At 38.3% G+C, this 18,464-nt stretch overlaps 1 protein-coding gene across 1 annotated transcript in view; it reads right to left on the bottom strand.

Annotated features, from left to right (window-relative positions):
- RBM33 (RNA binding motif protein 33) overlaps positions 1-18,464 on the bottom strand; it is a 102,544-nt gene that overhangs the window by 42,051 nt on the left and 42,029 nt on the right. Inside the window, 3 exon segments of the mRNA XM_017819375.1 lie at positions 577-908; positions 1,817-1,976; positions 18,038-18,096. Of these exon segments, the coding sequence (XP_017674864.1) occupies positions 577-908; positions 1,817-1,976; positions 18,038-18,096 (551 nt within the window).

Genomic DNA, 18,464 nt, shown 5'->3' with positions numbered 1-18,464 from the left:
AGATTATTTTAGTTTCAAGGTAATAAACTCCTGAAGAAAAGTAGCTCCAGCCTCACGAATCCTTAAAACATCTGTAGGCAGCTATGAACCAGGTTAAACCAAAATTATATAGAGTGAAAAGCAGACTAGCAGAAGTAGTTCAAGGCTGTTCTACACTTAAACCTCTGTAAGCCAACAGCTGAAGTGGAAACAGACAAATGCAAGGGCTCCCGCCCTCTGCGCCCTTTTCGAATGACTTTTAAACTGGCTTTTTGTTTGTCTGGAGGTTTATTATTCCCCCCTCCCCCAGCATCAGCCGACTTGAGGGTTTCCCCGCGTTCAGAACACAGACACCACGGAAGGTCCCGCACAAAACATTTCCCCGCTCCCCGCAGGCAGAGGGCGCTGCCGGCAGAGGGCGCTGCCGCCCCGCGCTGCCCGGGCCGGGATCTCGGGATACGGGATCTCGGGATGCGGCAGCGCGGAGCAGATCCACCGCCTTCCAGGCATGGCAACAACAGCGCCACAGGTCCATCCACCTCCCGCCTGCACGCCTGAGTCCCTCGATTTGGTTCCGTGACTCCTCTGAGCCCGTACCTGCATGCTGGGCTGCGTGTGCGGGGAGAGGAAGGGCTGTCCCGGCGCCTGCAGGAACTGCTGCCGCGGGGGGATGAAGGGCCGCGGGTTGGCCGAGCCCGGCTGGTTGAAGTGGAGGATCCCCACCGGACCCTGGGGCTGCATGTTGGGCCGCACGGGCCGCTCCCTGGGATACACGGGCTGCTGTCCCTGCTGGCTGAAGGCCGGCCCGGGCTGGCTGAACGGCATCGGGCTCTGCGCAGGGACCGGGTGGGCGCTGTTCAGGAGCGGCGGAGGGGGTGGCGGTGGGGGGCTCCGCTGCTCAAACAGGGGATGACCCGGGAACCTTGGATCTGCGGCAATCAGATAAGTGATTAAATTACAACCTCCCCGTGACACATTTTGGAAACATAGAGCTCGATTTTATAGTTTTGTAAAAGTAACCTAAAATTCGCAGAATGCAAAACTGTATGGGACGTTTTCATTTTAAGAGCTACCCTCAAGGTTATGTTTCTCTTGCTCCTGCCAGTTGTGTATAAAAGGAATTGATCCTTGCAAGACAAGCACAACTGGTACTTTGCTGGAATCAGCAATACCTTTTTGAAATTCTACTATAATAAAATCAATGAAGGATTATAGTTTAAACCACACAAGAACTCATGAAACATTGATACCATGGGCTGACCAGATATTTAGCAATTTTTTACATGTTGTATGTGTGTAAAATGTCTGTATACATATACACTGTAAACGTATACATTATATGTCTGTAAACATATACATTAAATATATACATGAAACATATATATGGTATAAACATGCACTTAACTATTTTGTTTTCTGGGTTGTATCATTCTAGCTAACCTTGACAAATTTCTTACACTGCACACACAATCCAGGCAGCTTAAAAAGAGTTACTAGTGTAAACTCAAGTGTATAGAGAGTACTTGTTACCTGAGATATAACAAAGTGCAACATTTTTAATGCAATAATCACTTAGATATTATTTTTTTCATATCTGTATAAATATCCAGTCATGACAGTTACAGATGAGAACATACAACTACATTAAAAAAAGTTAAAAGATACCAGACAACCAGAACTTTTGGCATGTACCAGTCTGGCTACATCAAACAGGATCTTCCAGCCTTCAGGTTCTTCCAAACTCTTCCTGGTGTGGGATATACACTCCCACTGCAGAGTCACTTTACAAAAACTGGATTTGGGGATTTTGTTTCTTAATGGGAATGAAAATGCTTACCTGCTATGAAGAAAGGATCTCTATCCTGAGGAGGTGGAGGAGGGAGTGGTGGTGGTGGTGGTGGTGGCCCTCTCCACTGGTCCTGGATTGGCAGCCTTGGGGCTTGGGAGAAATTAGTAGGAACTGGTCCGGGTGTATGCTGCTGGAAGTCTGGAGGGCCCTATTTAATAAGGCAGAATCAAAATTAAGACTACCATCCAGAAATTTATGTACTGTCTACTATAACTTTTTTCCTCTTAAAAATACAATTGCTTTATGAATTATCTCCTATTACCTGCACAAATTCACAGCCCTTGCCGAGTCATTCCTTCAAAATGGAAGATATATTAAACTTGAGTACAGTATCTTGAAATGAATTCACAATGTTTTAATAATCACTAGCACCACAGGAATACCATTTCTTCTCAAGCTTATTGAAATCCATGCAATTATTGACCTTCTTTCCCATTAATCCAAAAAAATCTGAGTGTCTACTTTAGAAGACATTCCTGACATTTATCTTCTTAAACCGTACCATTCTTCATCATCAGTTTAGTACAATGTAACCTACAGAAAGTGAAGCAGCTTTACTTATAAAAAAAAGGGGAGGAGAGGACAATTTACGGCATTCAGAAAATTAAAGAAATCATCTTTCTAAAGGGAGTAAGAGTGTAACATTTCTGTCTATTGACAGCTTAGCATCTGAAGCATTATAAGAAAGAGGACAAAATTTTATTTCCTCCAGTAAGATGTAGGGTTTTTTTCTCCTCCCCTCCCCCCCTTTTTTTTAATGTAAAGTGAACCTTTGCATACTGCAGGAAGAAGGATGTTAATCCAAAAGCAAAACTTTGAAGAAGACACATTTATTGAGTAATCCACACGATCATTTTTTACTTTTATATCAAACACATTGGCAACCCCTGATATACAGGATAAACTGCTTCATTCTTAAGCATTTCCTTATTATGTGAGTAAATCAAGTAAGTCATGAAAATAATCTACGAACATTCTTGTTTTCCTCTTTATAAGGACTCTGGAATCAGTGGTGGTATGTGTTCTGTCTATATGTGACGCTCACCTTGAAGCTTAAAATTTGCCATTGCTGGAGACAAGCTTTTCAAAACAGATTTCAGACCAAAAGCTCCCTGATAGACTGAAGTATGGTCATCAGCAAAGGGTCAAACAACTAAGTTGCTGTGGCTTATCATTTATCTGTTGAACTGCCCTCACCAAGTCAGTCTTCCTCTATCCTATTTGTACTGCACAAACACTGACATTTTAGGAAAAGAATTTCTCACACTGCAAAAATGGGTATCTGACCTGGAAACTGAAGTCTATTCACTAAGTAGCACAAGACAAAGCTGCTTCACACCCTTCTACCAGCACAATACAACTGGGATTGGCCAGGCCCAAATATCTAGATGGGAGGCACTGAGGATCAGAGGTGTTATTAAATCTGTGGCCTTCCTGAAACCACCTAAATGGGGTTATGTGAGATACTAAGACCTCTTATTTGGAAGCAAGACTGCGACTACTTATTTTATGTCATTATACAGCCATCAACTGTAAATACTTTATCATTCCTAGAGATTAAAGGGCCTATATCCCCTTGTCAGTGTCACTGTGGGTATTTCATTTAGTGGAAAGACATTATATTACACTCAAGCATGACAGTCCTCATAACATACACACTGTTTGTAGGAGGAACTGCTACACTTCCGCAAGTGAACAGTTTACAACACACAATATTCTTGCCACCTTGGAACTCACTAACGCCTTTGAACTTCACAGGCTGTCTGCAAACAGCAGCAGTTGGAGGAAGATGGAGCTATTTGGGATGAAAAACCTGACATTTATTTGTCCCATAAAAACCTGTTCAGGTTTAGCTGAACAAGGATGTTCAACTGCATTGCCCTTCCCCTGTGTTGAGCAGGACAGCACTGGCTGCCTGCCAAAAGAGCAACTGAACACAAACCTTGAAGATCCTGACCCTTTGCTCCCAAAAACACACCTCTAGCACCACCACACATAGGAACTGCCAGAGGTACTTTCAAACAAAGATTAAATGCATTCCCTCACCTCAGAAGCCTTGGTGATAAAAGGCTATTTCTCAAAGTACTGCTCTTACAGCCCTTCCCCATGTTGCACATCCTCGAGGGAGGCACCCGGCAAACCAAGTGGTATTCAGCTATTTAGTTATTAGTTTATCACTGGATAATGCACAAGGTCATTGCAACAGTAGCATGGGAGAACCCGGTTCATCAGGGCACTTTCACACAAGATGGTTTTTATCTTGCATCTTATTTACAGCACGTAACCACAGGCACATGTCGCAGCCAGGGAGAGAACACAGTCTTGACACACAACCTGCTTTTTCTTATTTTCAGGGTGCTTCACTCGGAAGCTCTCAGATTCTTCATATTTTTCCCCAGACATAATACATGCCTACATATACCTTAGTCATTTTTAAAATAGGCAGTGAAAAACAAATTATGTGGAAACCTACTGAAACCCAGGCTAATAAATCCTAAGTATCGCATATCTGCCACCCGAGCTGAAGCACTGGCAGCAGCAATGATCTGGCTGGGCTTGGTTCCAAGCACCAAATGGCTCTGCAGTGATCACAGTCTCCTCTACCTGCTTCTTCCAAACTCAATGTATTATGCCCCAGTCCAATCTCTCCCCTCACTGTCAAACTTCAGTTTTAGCGTGAGGCTCAAAGGTAACAGGCTTAGGCTACAAAACAAGCAGGGATCTCAGCTTCTATGACCACATTTGTAACCCACTCTCAAGCATCTTCCCCAATATTAATTCTTCGCCCAATCTGCCATTTTGTTCTCCTGATCCTGCTTGCTTCAGATACCTTCTCTCATCCCCATCACGTCTTTCACTCTGTCTGCTGGTTCCTAATCCCAGCACGGACTCCCAGCTTCCAGACTCCAAGCTGGTGGTCTTGTGCTGTGGCAGCTGGTCAGGAGCTCCTATTTGCCCCACCCAGACCCTGACTTCCTTCCTGTACTCTCACTCCAGGCCATTTCCCCTCTTTTTCCTAGCAGGGAGACAGAAGCCAGTGAGAATAGGCTGAAAAAGATCCTCTACTTGTACTTTAAATAAACAATTCTTTGTACCAGCTTTCCCTCTCCTGCCAACCTTGTTATTAAAATCAGATCTACCTCCTGCCAAGGCAGCCCTGAATTGCAAATGCATGGAAAGTCCTGTTGAATTTCACACAGCTCTTACATACTGAAACATCCTCAGTGCGGTCAAACTCAATTTTCTTCCTTGAAAACTGAGCAATAATAAAACATTTCTAAATTAACTCATTTGGGTATAACAGTATTTTTCCACAGTTTCAATTTTGGAATGAAAGTATTTGGAAAATTTCAACCAAAAGGATTCAAAATGAGGCCAGCAACTAGCACAGGATCTTCATTTAGGCCATAGAAGTCTGTTAGTATTACACACACTGAGAGCAGCTTTATATTTCCCATTATAAGGAAACTTTAAACCTTTATGAAATAAGATTTGGGTAAGTTTTAGAACTGAGTAATACAAGGTTATTTTAGATCTAAGAATGCTCCCATTTTTAAAAAAATGTTACAAAAAGTTACACAACCCAGAAACCAGCAAGATATTTTACTGTTAAAAATACAAGCAATGGTAGTTTCAGGCTCACTATGATCTTCAGTATCAGAGGTGTTCATTCAGCTTAAGAAGCAAACATTTACTGTCCTCTAAATACTTTCAGTGATTTTAAAACAAAGTAACAGATTATCCAAAAGGTGGTGTCAAAAAATCCCAACAAATGCTCACTAAGATACAACTGAGAATTTTTTTCCTCTCTAGTTTTATTAGCTGTGTATTTCATACAAGTACATCCCACAACGTAAGTTTGGGCCAAAATAACTCCAAAACAGTCCAACAAAGAGCAAGAAGAAAATATCCGAAGCTTGGAACTCTTCCTACTTGCCTTTTTTCCACCCCTAGCAGTTAAGAATTCTGGGGGGGTTTTCCACTTACTTTGTTTTTTTTTAAAGTAAGATTACTAAGTCCCTGACTGTCAGGATCCATTAGTGCCAAAACCACGACCCTTCCCCTTCAGGGCACTTAGTTTACACACAGTGTTGAGGTTTTTGAAACCTACAAGTTTCAAAACTGGCAGAACTCCAGAAGTATGGCTGACATAAATCATACCACAGGAAAGCTGCAAGATACACAGACACTGAGTATTGCTAACAAATACCTATTATTTGATTGCTGAGCAGTTTCTAACTTCATGTATATGACATTTTGAAGAACTACTAAAATATGACTGATCACATTTCTTGGCTGACAACCAAAGGCCAATCATGCGAAATTAATTGCAAAGACATTTGTTATTTGCTGAAAAATGAATTACCAATATTTGCTTCTAAAAAAAAGAAAAATAAATTAGTTTGATTCTCTTCCTTCTTACAGCCATAAAAAAGACTGGCCTCCACTTTTTTCCTAAACAAGCTTTGCTTCTACTATACCTAAAGAGTGAAATAAAATTCTGCCCTAAATGACAGTAACGTGGGCAGGCAGAAGGTTGTATTTTCAGATTTTACACTGCTGAGATTTTTCTTCTGAAAAAGCTTTCAGGATAATTCCAATAGGAATTCGATTGTGTGATTGATTCATTTCACACACTCTATGGGAAACTAAAACTCTAACATTCAACCAGAGCTACTGCTTCCAGACACAAATGAACTTTTAAGAAAATATGTGAACCAGGATGAGTACTCTTCTGAGTGATGTTTGTCTATTTTTCTGAAATGCCATTACAGTTTTTTTTCAATTTAATAGAAATACAATAATATTACAATTTCAACTTTTACTTATGCCAAATTCGAATTGTCCTAAAACCAGTACAAAGTAATGTAACAGTTCTCCATTACTTAAAGCTTTTGAGGGTGTGCTTGTTTTTTGGGGTGGTTTTGTTTTGTTTTTTTTGCTTAACAGTAGTTAAACTACAATTTTAGGAGTGGATTATTTTGCCATTAGTGTTAAACTCTACATTCAGCAAGAATTTGTTGCTAATAACCCCCAAGCGCCCTCTGGTATTTGGTAGAAAAGACCATACAAAGCTACTTAACTTCAAAAATTAATGAAGAGCAGGTGCAAAAGCCAGGTTTCATAATGGTCTATTTTTGATAAAATAAGCACACTGTAACATAGTTGCATAATAAATCTTTATATGCACAGTAGTTGCTCCCATTTTTCATGGTTTTGCTATCCGGACAGTTTCAAATTACACCCAACTATTCAGTACACATATCAGCTAAGACTCTCTACAAAAAAATCATTTTAACTATTACTTCACCATCATTAAATCTTTTAGCAAACTTCCCTACTCAGTAAATCTCACAGTGGTGATAATACCTATTTTTAAAGTAAACAGGTTTCAACCTAAAAAAAGAAAATTGCAAATTTGTATGACCAGCCGAGGCTGCAGGGTTCTACATTTCAGTCCAACATTGGGGCCCACTCTGACACTGGGGGAAATGACAAAATATTTCTGTGCCTTTCCAGTGAGATCCCACAAGGCTGGTTCACATTCATACAGAAATGGTTGCAACAGCTGAGTTGCCAACTGTCCATATGAGAAAGGCCCAGCAGAGCACATATGGTAACTTTTCGGAGGAGTGTCCTCTCCTTCTCATCCTTACTGGATAATACACTATTATTAAGAGTGATTATTTAGCATCATTATCACATTGATTACTTAGAAATGCACCAAAGTGCAAGGAAAGGCTCCTCAAATGGAATTTTTAGCTAGATTTAAAGCTAGTTGCACAAAGAACACAGAACCAGGAAACAGCAGATGTTTCTCTTGGTACATCTGAAGCAAATGTACCCCAACCTACACGTGCCCCTTCCCAAACCACCACCAGCACAGCAGCACTTCTCAACCACCACCTGCAGACAGTAATGGTAACGAGGAGTTCAGAGACCTGAGAGAGAAACTGCCATTCTGGAAAGCTGGAGGGCTCTGGAACAGCCTCTCAGCAAGGCTCTGTGGGCTGCAAAGGGACACAGTCTGACCATTCCTTCTTTTCTTCTCTGAAAACCAAAACGTGTGAATGCATAAACACCAAAAGCAAGGTACTGATCATCAAGATTTTTCTTAAACTACCGAAGAAAGTAATTTTTGGTCTGTACCTTTTTCTGTTTTAAAGGAGTGCTCTGAACTCTGTAATTTAATTCATCCTCATGCAATTTTACTTTAAAATTTTTAAAAAAGGTGGTATGTAATAATACAAGAATTGAGGTCTAGAAGGAAGTTACATTGGAAATAAGACTTCTGTGTGGATTTCCAAAGAGACCACAATCACAGACATTTCAGAAATACTTCAAAGGAGAAGGTAACAGCACACTGAAGTGCTACTGACAGCTATTTTGTCTAAATATTTAATTTTGTGAAGTTTACGCTTAAAAAGAAAAAAAACATACCAACTCTTCCTCCCACACATCCCATGATTTACAGCACCTCAGACTGACATTTTTATACAATTCTGAATGACCACATGTTGTGCAATTTCCTCTTTTACTAATTTCCATTATTCAATATAGCTAATGCACAACTTACACCTTATCAATCACTTTTGGGGAAAAAAAAAAAAAGGCAACGCAAACTTGTGTCTACAATTCATTAGAGTTGTGAATAGCTCATTGAACATGACTTTCACACACTCAGGCAATCCCACCTTCTGAAAGAACACGAGATAAGGTTACTTTAATCCTTCCAAAGAACTGCACTATTTTGCCTTCCTTTTATCCCTTTAAATATCCTTCCTAGTTAAGAAATTAACATTTTCTCTCATACAATTCTTACACAAATTGTACTTTTACTTTTCTGCATCTCTTGTTAATTACATGATGTTATCTCCAATAATCTATTCATGAAGCACAGATAACTTTGGTTACCAATAAAAGGGAAAACTTAGCATAAATTGCTTAGCACAAAGTTAATCTTATAAAGCAAGGAATAAAGAGGATCTAACAGCTATTATATGACTTATCAGCTTCTCTAAAAGGGTCACTACTTTTTTTCATGAGACTAATTAAATACCTTAACAATGTCATTGAAACTTCATGAATCTTTCAATAAAATACACCCTGCCTCTACAACATGTTTTCATTTATTAATCTCACTTAAAATGCAAAGAGCCAGGAGAACCCCATTGACAGTTAAGCAGGGCCACTCAGTTAATTCTTCTTATATGGTTTAAATGCAAAGAATAATGACCACTATAACCTATGACAATTAAAACTATAGCCATCTGTCACAAGATGTTAATCCTCTTATTTCAGCAGCCACTAGACTTTTTGAAAAGCTTTCCTAAAATGCCTACCTTCTGATGCAAGGAACTGACTTTTCATCCTCTTGTGTAGGAAACCCTGCTCCTATATCTTGGATATGGTTCAAAATTTTTCAAGTAGAAATATATATCTATATATTCCACAAAGCGTGGGTCCTCATGTTTAAGTTTCACAGTATTTTCGTTTACTGTGCACAGCATACAGAAAGAGAATCACTCACAGAATTTTTTTATTACAAAATTTATTTTGATATTTCTTCAAACACAGTTTAAATGTCTCAGTAGTGTTCCTCTGATGTCTATGACAATCACGTAAGTCCATCAAGGGGAACAGAAACCTAGCAAGCACCGTGGTTCTCCCAATGAATTTAGTATAAGATCACTTGATATAAAAATTCATGCCTTAAATTCATGCCAAACAAGGATGAAAATTAAAGTTCATATTGGCCATGAAAGCTAAGACAACAATTGTTATGTTACCCATATGTGAGTCTTTTCAAAGCTTCTGGAATACATTTCCTGAGGGGAAAATGCATGGAGATAGCCAAGTGCTGGTTCGAGTATGTGAACTGCACAGACCCTGGCATTACAGGCAGACTGAGTCTGAGAGAGCTGAACGTAATTTTTAATATTAAAGTGTACCACCCAACTTGGACAAACTTCTCTTCGATATTACACAACTCCCCTAGACAAGAAAGAGTGTTGGGAGGTTTAGGCACAAGTCCAGATCATCTGTAAGAGAAATGACCAATGCCTCATTTTCACCGTTTAAGGTCCCAAAGCAGAATTCAGAAAACATGGAAAACCAGTACAAGCAAGGAGAGAAAGGCATGGAATCCTCCTCTTCAGGAGTGGGGTGTAGAAGACTGTGTGCTCACTTTTGTTTGGTGCCCTCTAACTTTTTAAGATTAAGGACAATACAAATAGGAATTGGAGTTAGAGTGTAAGGGACACTAGTGCCATTTAGAATGATGACCTCTCCCTTGAAAGATGAGAATTTCATAATTGTTTTATTTAAAGACAAAATCCTTCTGTGTTTTTTTGGTTGTTTGGTTTTGTTTTTTTTTCTGAAAGATAACAGTTTTAGGGATGTGTAAAAAATTAGGGATCCAAAACCTTTGGGCCTCCTCTGCTCTCAGAACTAATGAGAAAATTTAACAAAATTCATATATTTCCATTGGACTTAGAGACTTCTCCATGGACATATTACCACAGTGTTTATTGACCTTGTGTATCTTGGTGACCTGCAAGTCACTGACAATTAGAAACAACTTTGTGGTTACAACTAAACTGGATCATGAATATTAAATTCAAGATTCCTACATTACACTCCAAGCTTGAAGGTACAGTTATAATTAATTTAAAAACAACTGAGAACCTTAATGTGACTTGGGGATGATGCTTCTCCTTTCAACAGAAGATGCTCAGGTTGCTACAAAAAAAGTCAGGAAGCAGCTAGCTTTATAGAAGAACAAAAATTAGAATTGCTGCTAACCTGGACTTTCACCTGTATTAGCAAAGGACATTTCAGACCTGATTATTTAGTAGACAAATTACCCGATTCACAATTTTTAATTGTGTAAGGAAATCTCATTTTTGAGGTGTTGTACACATCTCTGACCTTACAAATACGTTGATGTGAAAATTTTACATACTCAGAGCTCCCTGTGTGCTTGCAGGTACTACTTACATGTTCTGTAAGAAGGCCTGAACATTTTTTCCTTCTTGGGAGAAGAATCCTACAGTCATGAGCCAGAACATTCCTCTAAATTAGTTTATTTTATTGTAAACAGTAGTGACTTACTGTTCTATAATGAATTAAGCTTTTTTCCTTTCACATCCTAAAGAATTGGCAAAAAATGAAGGTGCAGAAGGTGAACAAATACCAGTTTATAGATTTACTTTATTTGTATTGTGACGACACAAATGTACCATATTCCTTTTTAAAAGGACATTTTCTCAGCTCAGTGAAACAGCTAAAGACAACTATACTATCATCTACGACTCCCTAATACTATAGTAGATATATTTCAGTTCTCTATTCAGTGTTTAAGCACTAAATTACTCTTAGTGCATTGTACTCAGAAGGCAATTGTGTATTTTAATTGGATTTCTTTACAAGTCTTGATTTCTTCAAAGTACTTCTTTAACAGTGCCTAATTAATGGCAAAATAGCATATGCATAATACCTTTTGCTCTTTGCCTTGATAAAAATTTGTGCTTTGCTTACAACTCTTTAAAAACTTCAAATTTCATTCATACAAATACAACAAAAAAACAATGTACAATTTTTATCTGTATAAATAAAATCTTTTTCACTCTTGAGCACTGGTACAGGTTGCCAGCTTGTGGAGTTTCCATCCTTGGAGATACTCAAAAGCCATCCTGACATGGGCCTGGCTAAATGGTTCTATGTGGCCCTGCTTGAGCAGGGGGCTGGATCAGGTGACTTCCAGAGGTCCTAATCAACCTCAGCCACTCTGTGATTCTGTATTTAGCAGGTACTAAAGCTGAGCTTGAAGAAAATCCAGGATCATTAATAGAGAGGAAAAAAAAAAATCTGCAACTCTGTTTTTAACTTGGCAGTGCTAAACAGCAATCACTAAGCAGAAAGGTAAGTGACAACAACTAACAAATATAAATGCACAAGCCTTCTGCTCAATTTTAATATCTACAGAGCATGTGCACACTGGAGCTAGCATGACAAGTTAAAGGGTTACTGCATTTAGAAACCATCTATTTCTCTCTTATTTAATAGCTGTTACCATCATGTTTAGCTGCTGCTGCTCCTCCTGCAGATGGGAATTCATTGATATGATTAAATTTGATGGTATGATAATGTATGGTAATCGTGATTAATCAGAAGCCCACTAGCAAATGGAGGATGTTGGGTATTATGTCACCTGCATTTTAAACTGCATTCCCTCTATGCCAGCCTGACAATACTTGACAGCTGGAGGGATCTCATGCTGCATCTGCTTGCTACTACTTATAGATCTGATAAGAGAAAGTGCCCATCATTCCTTCACTATCTTAAGTGCTGTAATTATAGGGCTTTGCAGTCAAGTTGTGAAAACAGTACCTGTTAAAAACGCAAGCTTTTTGCTGGCTGCTGAACAAGCTCTGTCTCACACCTGCAAGGGCTATAATCTGAAAGAAATGTAATTTGATGCAGCAGTCTCATTCAAACATGATTTGCATGAAATGCTGTATAAAGCAGTATCCAAGAAATGTCAATCAACACCACCTGATACCATGTATCCTGTAAATGAAAACAAAATGCTTTCTACACTACCTGTGATCTGCCACTGCTACACAGCGATAGAGTGAAAATTCCATTTACTGTTACTCATTATAGTGAAGCCATAGCTAAAGCAGAATAATTGTGAGGAAGTAAGAGAATCATTTCACAAGTAGCAATTTTTATTTCCATTACCAGTTGGTCTCCTACATGTGTACTGTTGCAAACATACGAGTTACTAAGTATCACTCTAAAATGACTCTCTGTGCTCAGATGCAGGACTGTTTAGAATTTGTCCTTACTGTGAGTATTGCAGAATATGAGCCACCACCTTAATAACAGTTGATAGAAAACCTTCACATGTTTCAAATTCACTTATGGTTGAATTTGAAACAACAAGAAAAAAATTTACTCCCTATCTGCATTTCCCACAACAAACAGCAAACACTATTGCAAGGAGTTTTGTTTTCATAAGCACTGCAAATTTCTGCCTCTGTATCCTGCAAGAGGTGCCACAGTCACAGATCCACGGTAATCTCATTAAACCAACCCAAGGTTGCTAAAATGGTGATGTGGGCTGATCCATGTCAGTCCAAGGACCACCTAGGAGAAATAAGTAAACTGTTTTCTAATGTACTTTTTAGAATTAATTTGTAAAATAGTAACATATTCCTTTTTCAGAAGAAAAATTTCAAGCAAGTGGTCATGAAGGACAGCAACATCTGTTTTGAGCAATGACTGGTCACTTGTTGAAAAACCTCTGACAGATTAAATCATGAAGTACTTAAAAACAGTGTCTGAATCACAAACAACACTCAAAAGCTCAGAATTCAAAATAGTTTCCAGAAATGGTGAAAAAAATAAATCAAAACTAATCAACTGCCTTTCACAGCATCCATTTAAGACACCACCTCATGTCCTGGAGATCAAGTGGAAGCATTTCAATGAGAATATAAAAAAAGTTTACTAAGGTTTTTAAGGGGGAAAAAAAATCGTGCATTCTTTGAGATTAAAGAGTATTTTAAACAGGAGTGCTAAGTTCCAAAATCAACTCATATCAAAACACACTGGGAACCTACATGTGATGTAGGATATTCACAAGGGCCTGAGGACAAGTCACTGTAATAAAGTCTTAAAAATATTGAATAAAACATAATTCATGCAATACAATTCAGTATTTTCAGACTGGAATCCAACAGTTATGTGAAAGACACCAACCCAGTGCACTAACTAAGGTGTCCTCTTAAAAGAGAAAAGCTCTGTGCATTAAAAGCCACACAAATTAGTCACTAGACACTCATGTCACTTCATCTTGTGCTTTGTGCCACTTCAGACCATTCCTGACTCCAGCTCTGAAACTCAAGTTGACCAAAGCTAATAAAATGTGTCTGTGGGATGGACATCTGCCCGGCTCACACCACACCCAGGGTGACAGGTTAAGGACAGTGCCTAAATCAGAATATATTCCAACTTCCTGAAAATTTTCCTGGCAAAAGGCATACAGCTGCATTGACAGGCTCTGCTCTCTCTGCAGCAGTTTCAGAGGAGAATCTGGGTCACAGAGAGAGGGGAAATGGCCTCAGACATGAGGAATTCCTCTTTTCTGCCTTTAACAGGGTGAAGCAGATTATCCCCAACTTTCTCATCTCTCCAAATTCCTCAGTCCAACCCCAATTTTGGATGGTAGGGATACCTCACAATTTCTGGCTGAAGAATGCTGACATCTCTCCTCTGCCACACTCTATCCCAAAGTGGGCATGACAACACTTCTTCCACTTTTGTATGTCCTTAAAAAAATTGTATGCATGTGCTACATAATATTATTGTGTTAATCAAGTTAAATAAATGGTGTTTGAAGCCAAAAGCCTCTATAAACTTTTCTTCAGGCAAACACTGAAGTATTTCAGACCCAGAATGTGCTGGTGTGATCTGGACCATCAGCATAGCTCCTAGTTTCATACTCTATAATGATCTGACCTCTATAATAATCAGTTAACAGCAGCCTTCATATAAAGCATTTAGAAATACCTCTTCCATTTTCTATTTAATTTCTTCTTCCCTTGTTCTACCCCATTTTCTTCACAGGAGTGGAAAGAGAAAACAGCCCACACAATAAACACCAGATGGAGGACAGGAACCACAGTGGTCACTCTTGTGTGACAAAAAACCCACAGGCTCCATATCTGCACCAGGGCATCCACGGGAATTAATAAATTGGTCAGACAACACATGAAAAGTTCAGAAAACACATACAACTAGCCTGTGAATAAAGTCTTCTGTCACCTTACTCTAAATGGATCATTTCCCAAACTAGACTGTTATTTGTGAAATACCAACTGTGATACTGAGAACTCAGGAAAAGGCATTTTAACCACTTTAAAGCAAAGGCAGATGACAAAAGCAAGACCTTCAGGAGGACTCTGCCAAAGAGGTCTGTTCTTTAAACAGTTTAAAGAAAAAAGGCAGTTGGCAGTTGCACAATTCCAGGTTAAATCAAACTACGCTTGAAGACTGGATTACTGTGAACTACAGCCACCTGAAGAGTACTGTGCAATTCAGACAAGCAGAATTCACATCTTTAACTCCCAGTTACCACAAGTCCACCACATCTCTCAGCTGTGACACACCTCTGATCTATCATTCATTCAGTCCTTATCAGCAGCAAATAGCTCTGAAATATCATTCACACTAAGTCACTTTTAATGCTTATAGAGTAAGAGATAGATAACTTCATTGCTTTCTTCAAGATTAGTGTAAATGTTAAAATAACTCTAAGCAGGGAACAGAGATTAATTTCCTTGCATCCTTTCTAGCACTTCCTCTCTAAACATTTCACAGGTTAAGTTTCAAGAAAGACATAATTGAACAATGAACTCTACATTGAAATATTAAAATTGAGATTCAAGGTTAAGAGAATTTAATCAGTTCCCATTCTAAGAAGGTTCAATCTTGATCAACACTACCCTGATGTAGTACTACATTATTTCCCATAATTTAGAACTCACACCATATGTTAACATGCTCATTACAACTTTGTTCAACCCTTCAATTACATCCTTCTGCAGAGGGTTGTAAGAATTAACCATTACATGGTTACAAGTCATTCCATCAGCCCTAAATTAGTAACACCTGGTTTCCAATAGATTTATGACTGGCAATTGATTAGCTCTGATTGAAGCTCTGCCCATGCTGGGAGCACACACAGGCTCTCTGTGCTAAGAGGCTTCTCTCCTAGGTAAGAAGAGAACTCAGAGGCAAATTTTTCCTTCAGTTATGGCACTAGCCACTCCTGGTCTTTTCCTTGGCAAAACTTCATTACTTCTGTTTCCACCTCTGCCACATCCAATCAAAAGAAACCATCCAGTTTAAAGTTAAAGTAGAAAGCAGACTGCAAATATTTAATTCTAACCACACAGGTTTTTAGAAACAAAGTCATCAGAAAAATCAGCTGACTATTATCCTTTGATTATGCAATCCTAAAAACAAGAGCAAATTCAAGTCATTACATATCCAGAGATTCTTTATACAGTGAAGAAAAGGATGAATGAACTATAGTTTGGAACAAGTCTTTGATCTTTTTCAAATGGCTTGTCAAAGTTGTCTAACCATTGCTGTATTGCTGTAAGTGAACATTTATACATAAACAAGTGAATTCTAATGGCACAAAGGCGTCTGACATGTAACAGAGCAAAAAAGGTAGTTCTGCAAGATAAAACGTTAGTCAGAAGGTAAATTTGACTTCAGCTCAAGAGCTAACATACTACATTTAATAAAACAAACATGAGATATGTACACAGTGACACTTAATTCCTAATCCCAATATGACTGATAACCTATGCAAAATTTATAAAGTACTTCATAAGGGAAGTCCATTTTATACCCCCTTTGTAACTCAGTGAGTCATGGAAAGATGAAGTAACTTTCTCAGGGTCATACAGCATGTTACCAGCTGAAGCAGAAAAAACCCAAACCAGTCAGGGCAACCACCAAATGACACTGCTGGATCCTCTCAGGTTAGACAGCCCTCCTCCTCCCCCTTATGAAAAATTAGTTACAGTGACTCTTTTCTGGTGCACTGCTTATGTAAATAAAAAGGCAGCAAGCAGTGAAGTTTTTCCTGCAGGCTAAAGGAGCAAGAGTCCCTCCAAAAAATGTTTATTTTATTTCCTTCTAAAAACTGTTGCATACAGATTACCTAGGTCTGCAGTACTTCTTAACTTATGAAACCAAAAGTGAACAGAATTAAAATCTAATTTCACAGTCAATTTTAAAAAAAATTAATTTCCAATTTTTCTACACTGGTGTAAACACACTTCAAAGATACCAGTTACAATGCCTTTGCAGATATTCCTTATCCTCCAATTGCTTTTGCATCCCAAATTGTGTTTATTGGCAAATCAACTTAGTGTCAAAGAAAAACAAATGCAAGACACTTGTTTTCATAAAAAAACAATTAAAATTGCTTTTAAAATGTAAATAAGGTCTCTACATAATACTAAAGGCTGGTGAAGAAAATTTCCTCTGAAAACCACAATACCTTAAACAGAAAAATAGCTCCAGAAATATTTTATTGAAGATAAAATATAACAGGAATTGACTTAATGAAACTGCCGTTTTACTGCTTAACCTTTTAAGACTTCACAGGAGAAAAACGGCAATTCAAAAACTCAGTTTCTGTACAAAATATGTTCATCACAATTCCTCAGCTACATGTCCTGTATGAAAAGTATTCTGCACCAAAACCAACCAGGTCTGCCACAGGGCAATCAAAAGTCACAGCAGGTTTCTGAAATCTGCTTCTTTCAAACACATCTGATCTCTGTCCAGTAATTTACTGTGTGATACTACACAGATGTTCAGACATCTACTTTCCTCCTTCAACACTGCACTCATCAACACAGGATAATTTTTATGTGTTTTATGTATTTGGGAAGCATAGTATACAGGTCTTTGTTTTGAAAATATTTAAGGCAATATTGCAACCTAGGTTTTCTTTTGCTTATTTTGATACTTTTCAAACCATTTCAACTCGAAATCTGGGATAACAAAACTGATATTATGAGAAAAGTTCTAGAAGCATGGACTCTTTCCATTCACAGAGCTAGAAAAAATATGAAGTGAAATTAGCCTAGTGAAGCAGCTAAGTGTCTTGTTCGTTTTCCAAGTTAGAAATGTAAGAGAAAGCAAGGTCATGCAATGCCAGTTCCATTTTTTATTTAAAAAGTGAGGGCATTGAAATGCCTGAAGTAATGATAAAAATGATTGCTGAGTTTTACAATAAATATATATTACTGTTTTTTAAACTAAGGGATTATTTCAAATAGCCTTTTATTATATCAAATAAAATAAGGATTCTATTCATACAGAAAGAGTCAAGTAATAAAATGAAGCCCATATTCCTTAAGACAAGATGCATTCATGCCTCTCCCACTGGAGAGACTGGTTCAACAATTTTACAGTTAAACAGAATTAATTCTACTCTCAAAAATCCATTGACCTTAAGCTTTTAACAAACATTTTCAACTACAGAGTGTATTGTCAATATTTACAAATCCTTAAAATTATATTTCACTAGAACAGCTTTTATTTGCTATATTAATATTTCCTTGCAAATGTATGCTTATCCATATCAGAGAAGAAGAAACAGCTGCTACTCACAGGAAATCTCTGGGGTCCTACAGCGGGTCTTGGTTGGGCAGGAACTGGCAGCAAGGGCACTGAAACAAGAAGCACCTTTTAACACCATTTGTTTTACCTAACAGTTGTTGTTATTTCCAAAAGCAGTTGCAATAAAAAGACATGATTAAAATCTGCTACTTTTACCCTCACATGTCACAGCTCCTACAATTAACTTTAAGCAGCCATTCCCTCCCCTGCAACGTGCAACAGGGCAATTAAGATTCTCCTAGTTAATTTACATAATTTAGTTCTGCATTTTCCAGAATTAAATTGCTCCTTGTTGCAGAAAGAAAAACTAGAATTGTTATTCAGCCAAAGACATCTCTTAGACAAAGCTGACAGAGAATTCCATGTTTCAAGTAGAAGGATACACGATTCATTTGCCTTCTCTACTTCATGCCACTCA

Source organism: Lepidothrix coronata, unplaced genomic scaffold (genome assembly GCF_001604755.1).
Source record: "Lepidothrix coronata isolate B3197 unplaced genomic scaffold, Lepidothrix_coronata-1.0 Scaffold74, whole genome shotgun sequence".
Taxonomy (NCBI): Eukaryota; Metazoa; Chordata; class Aves; order Passeriformes; family Pipridae; genus Lepidothrix; species Lepidothrix coronata.
This window is presented reverse-complemented; position numbering and strand designations above follow the sequence as displayed.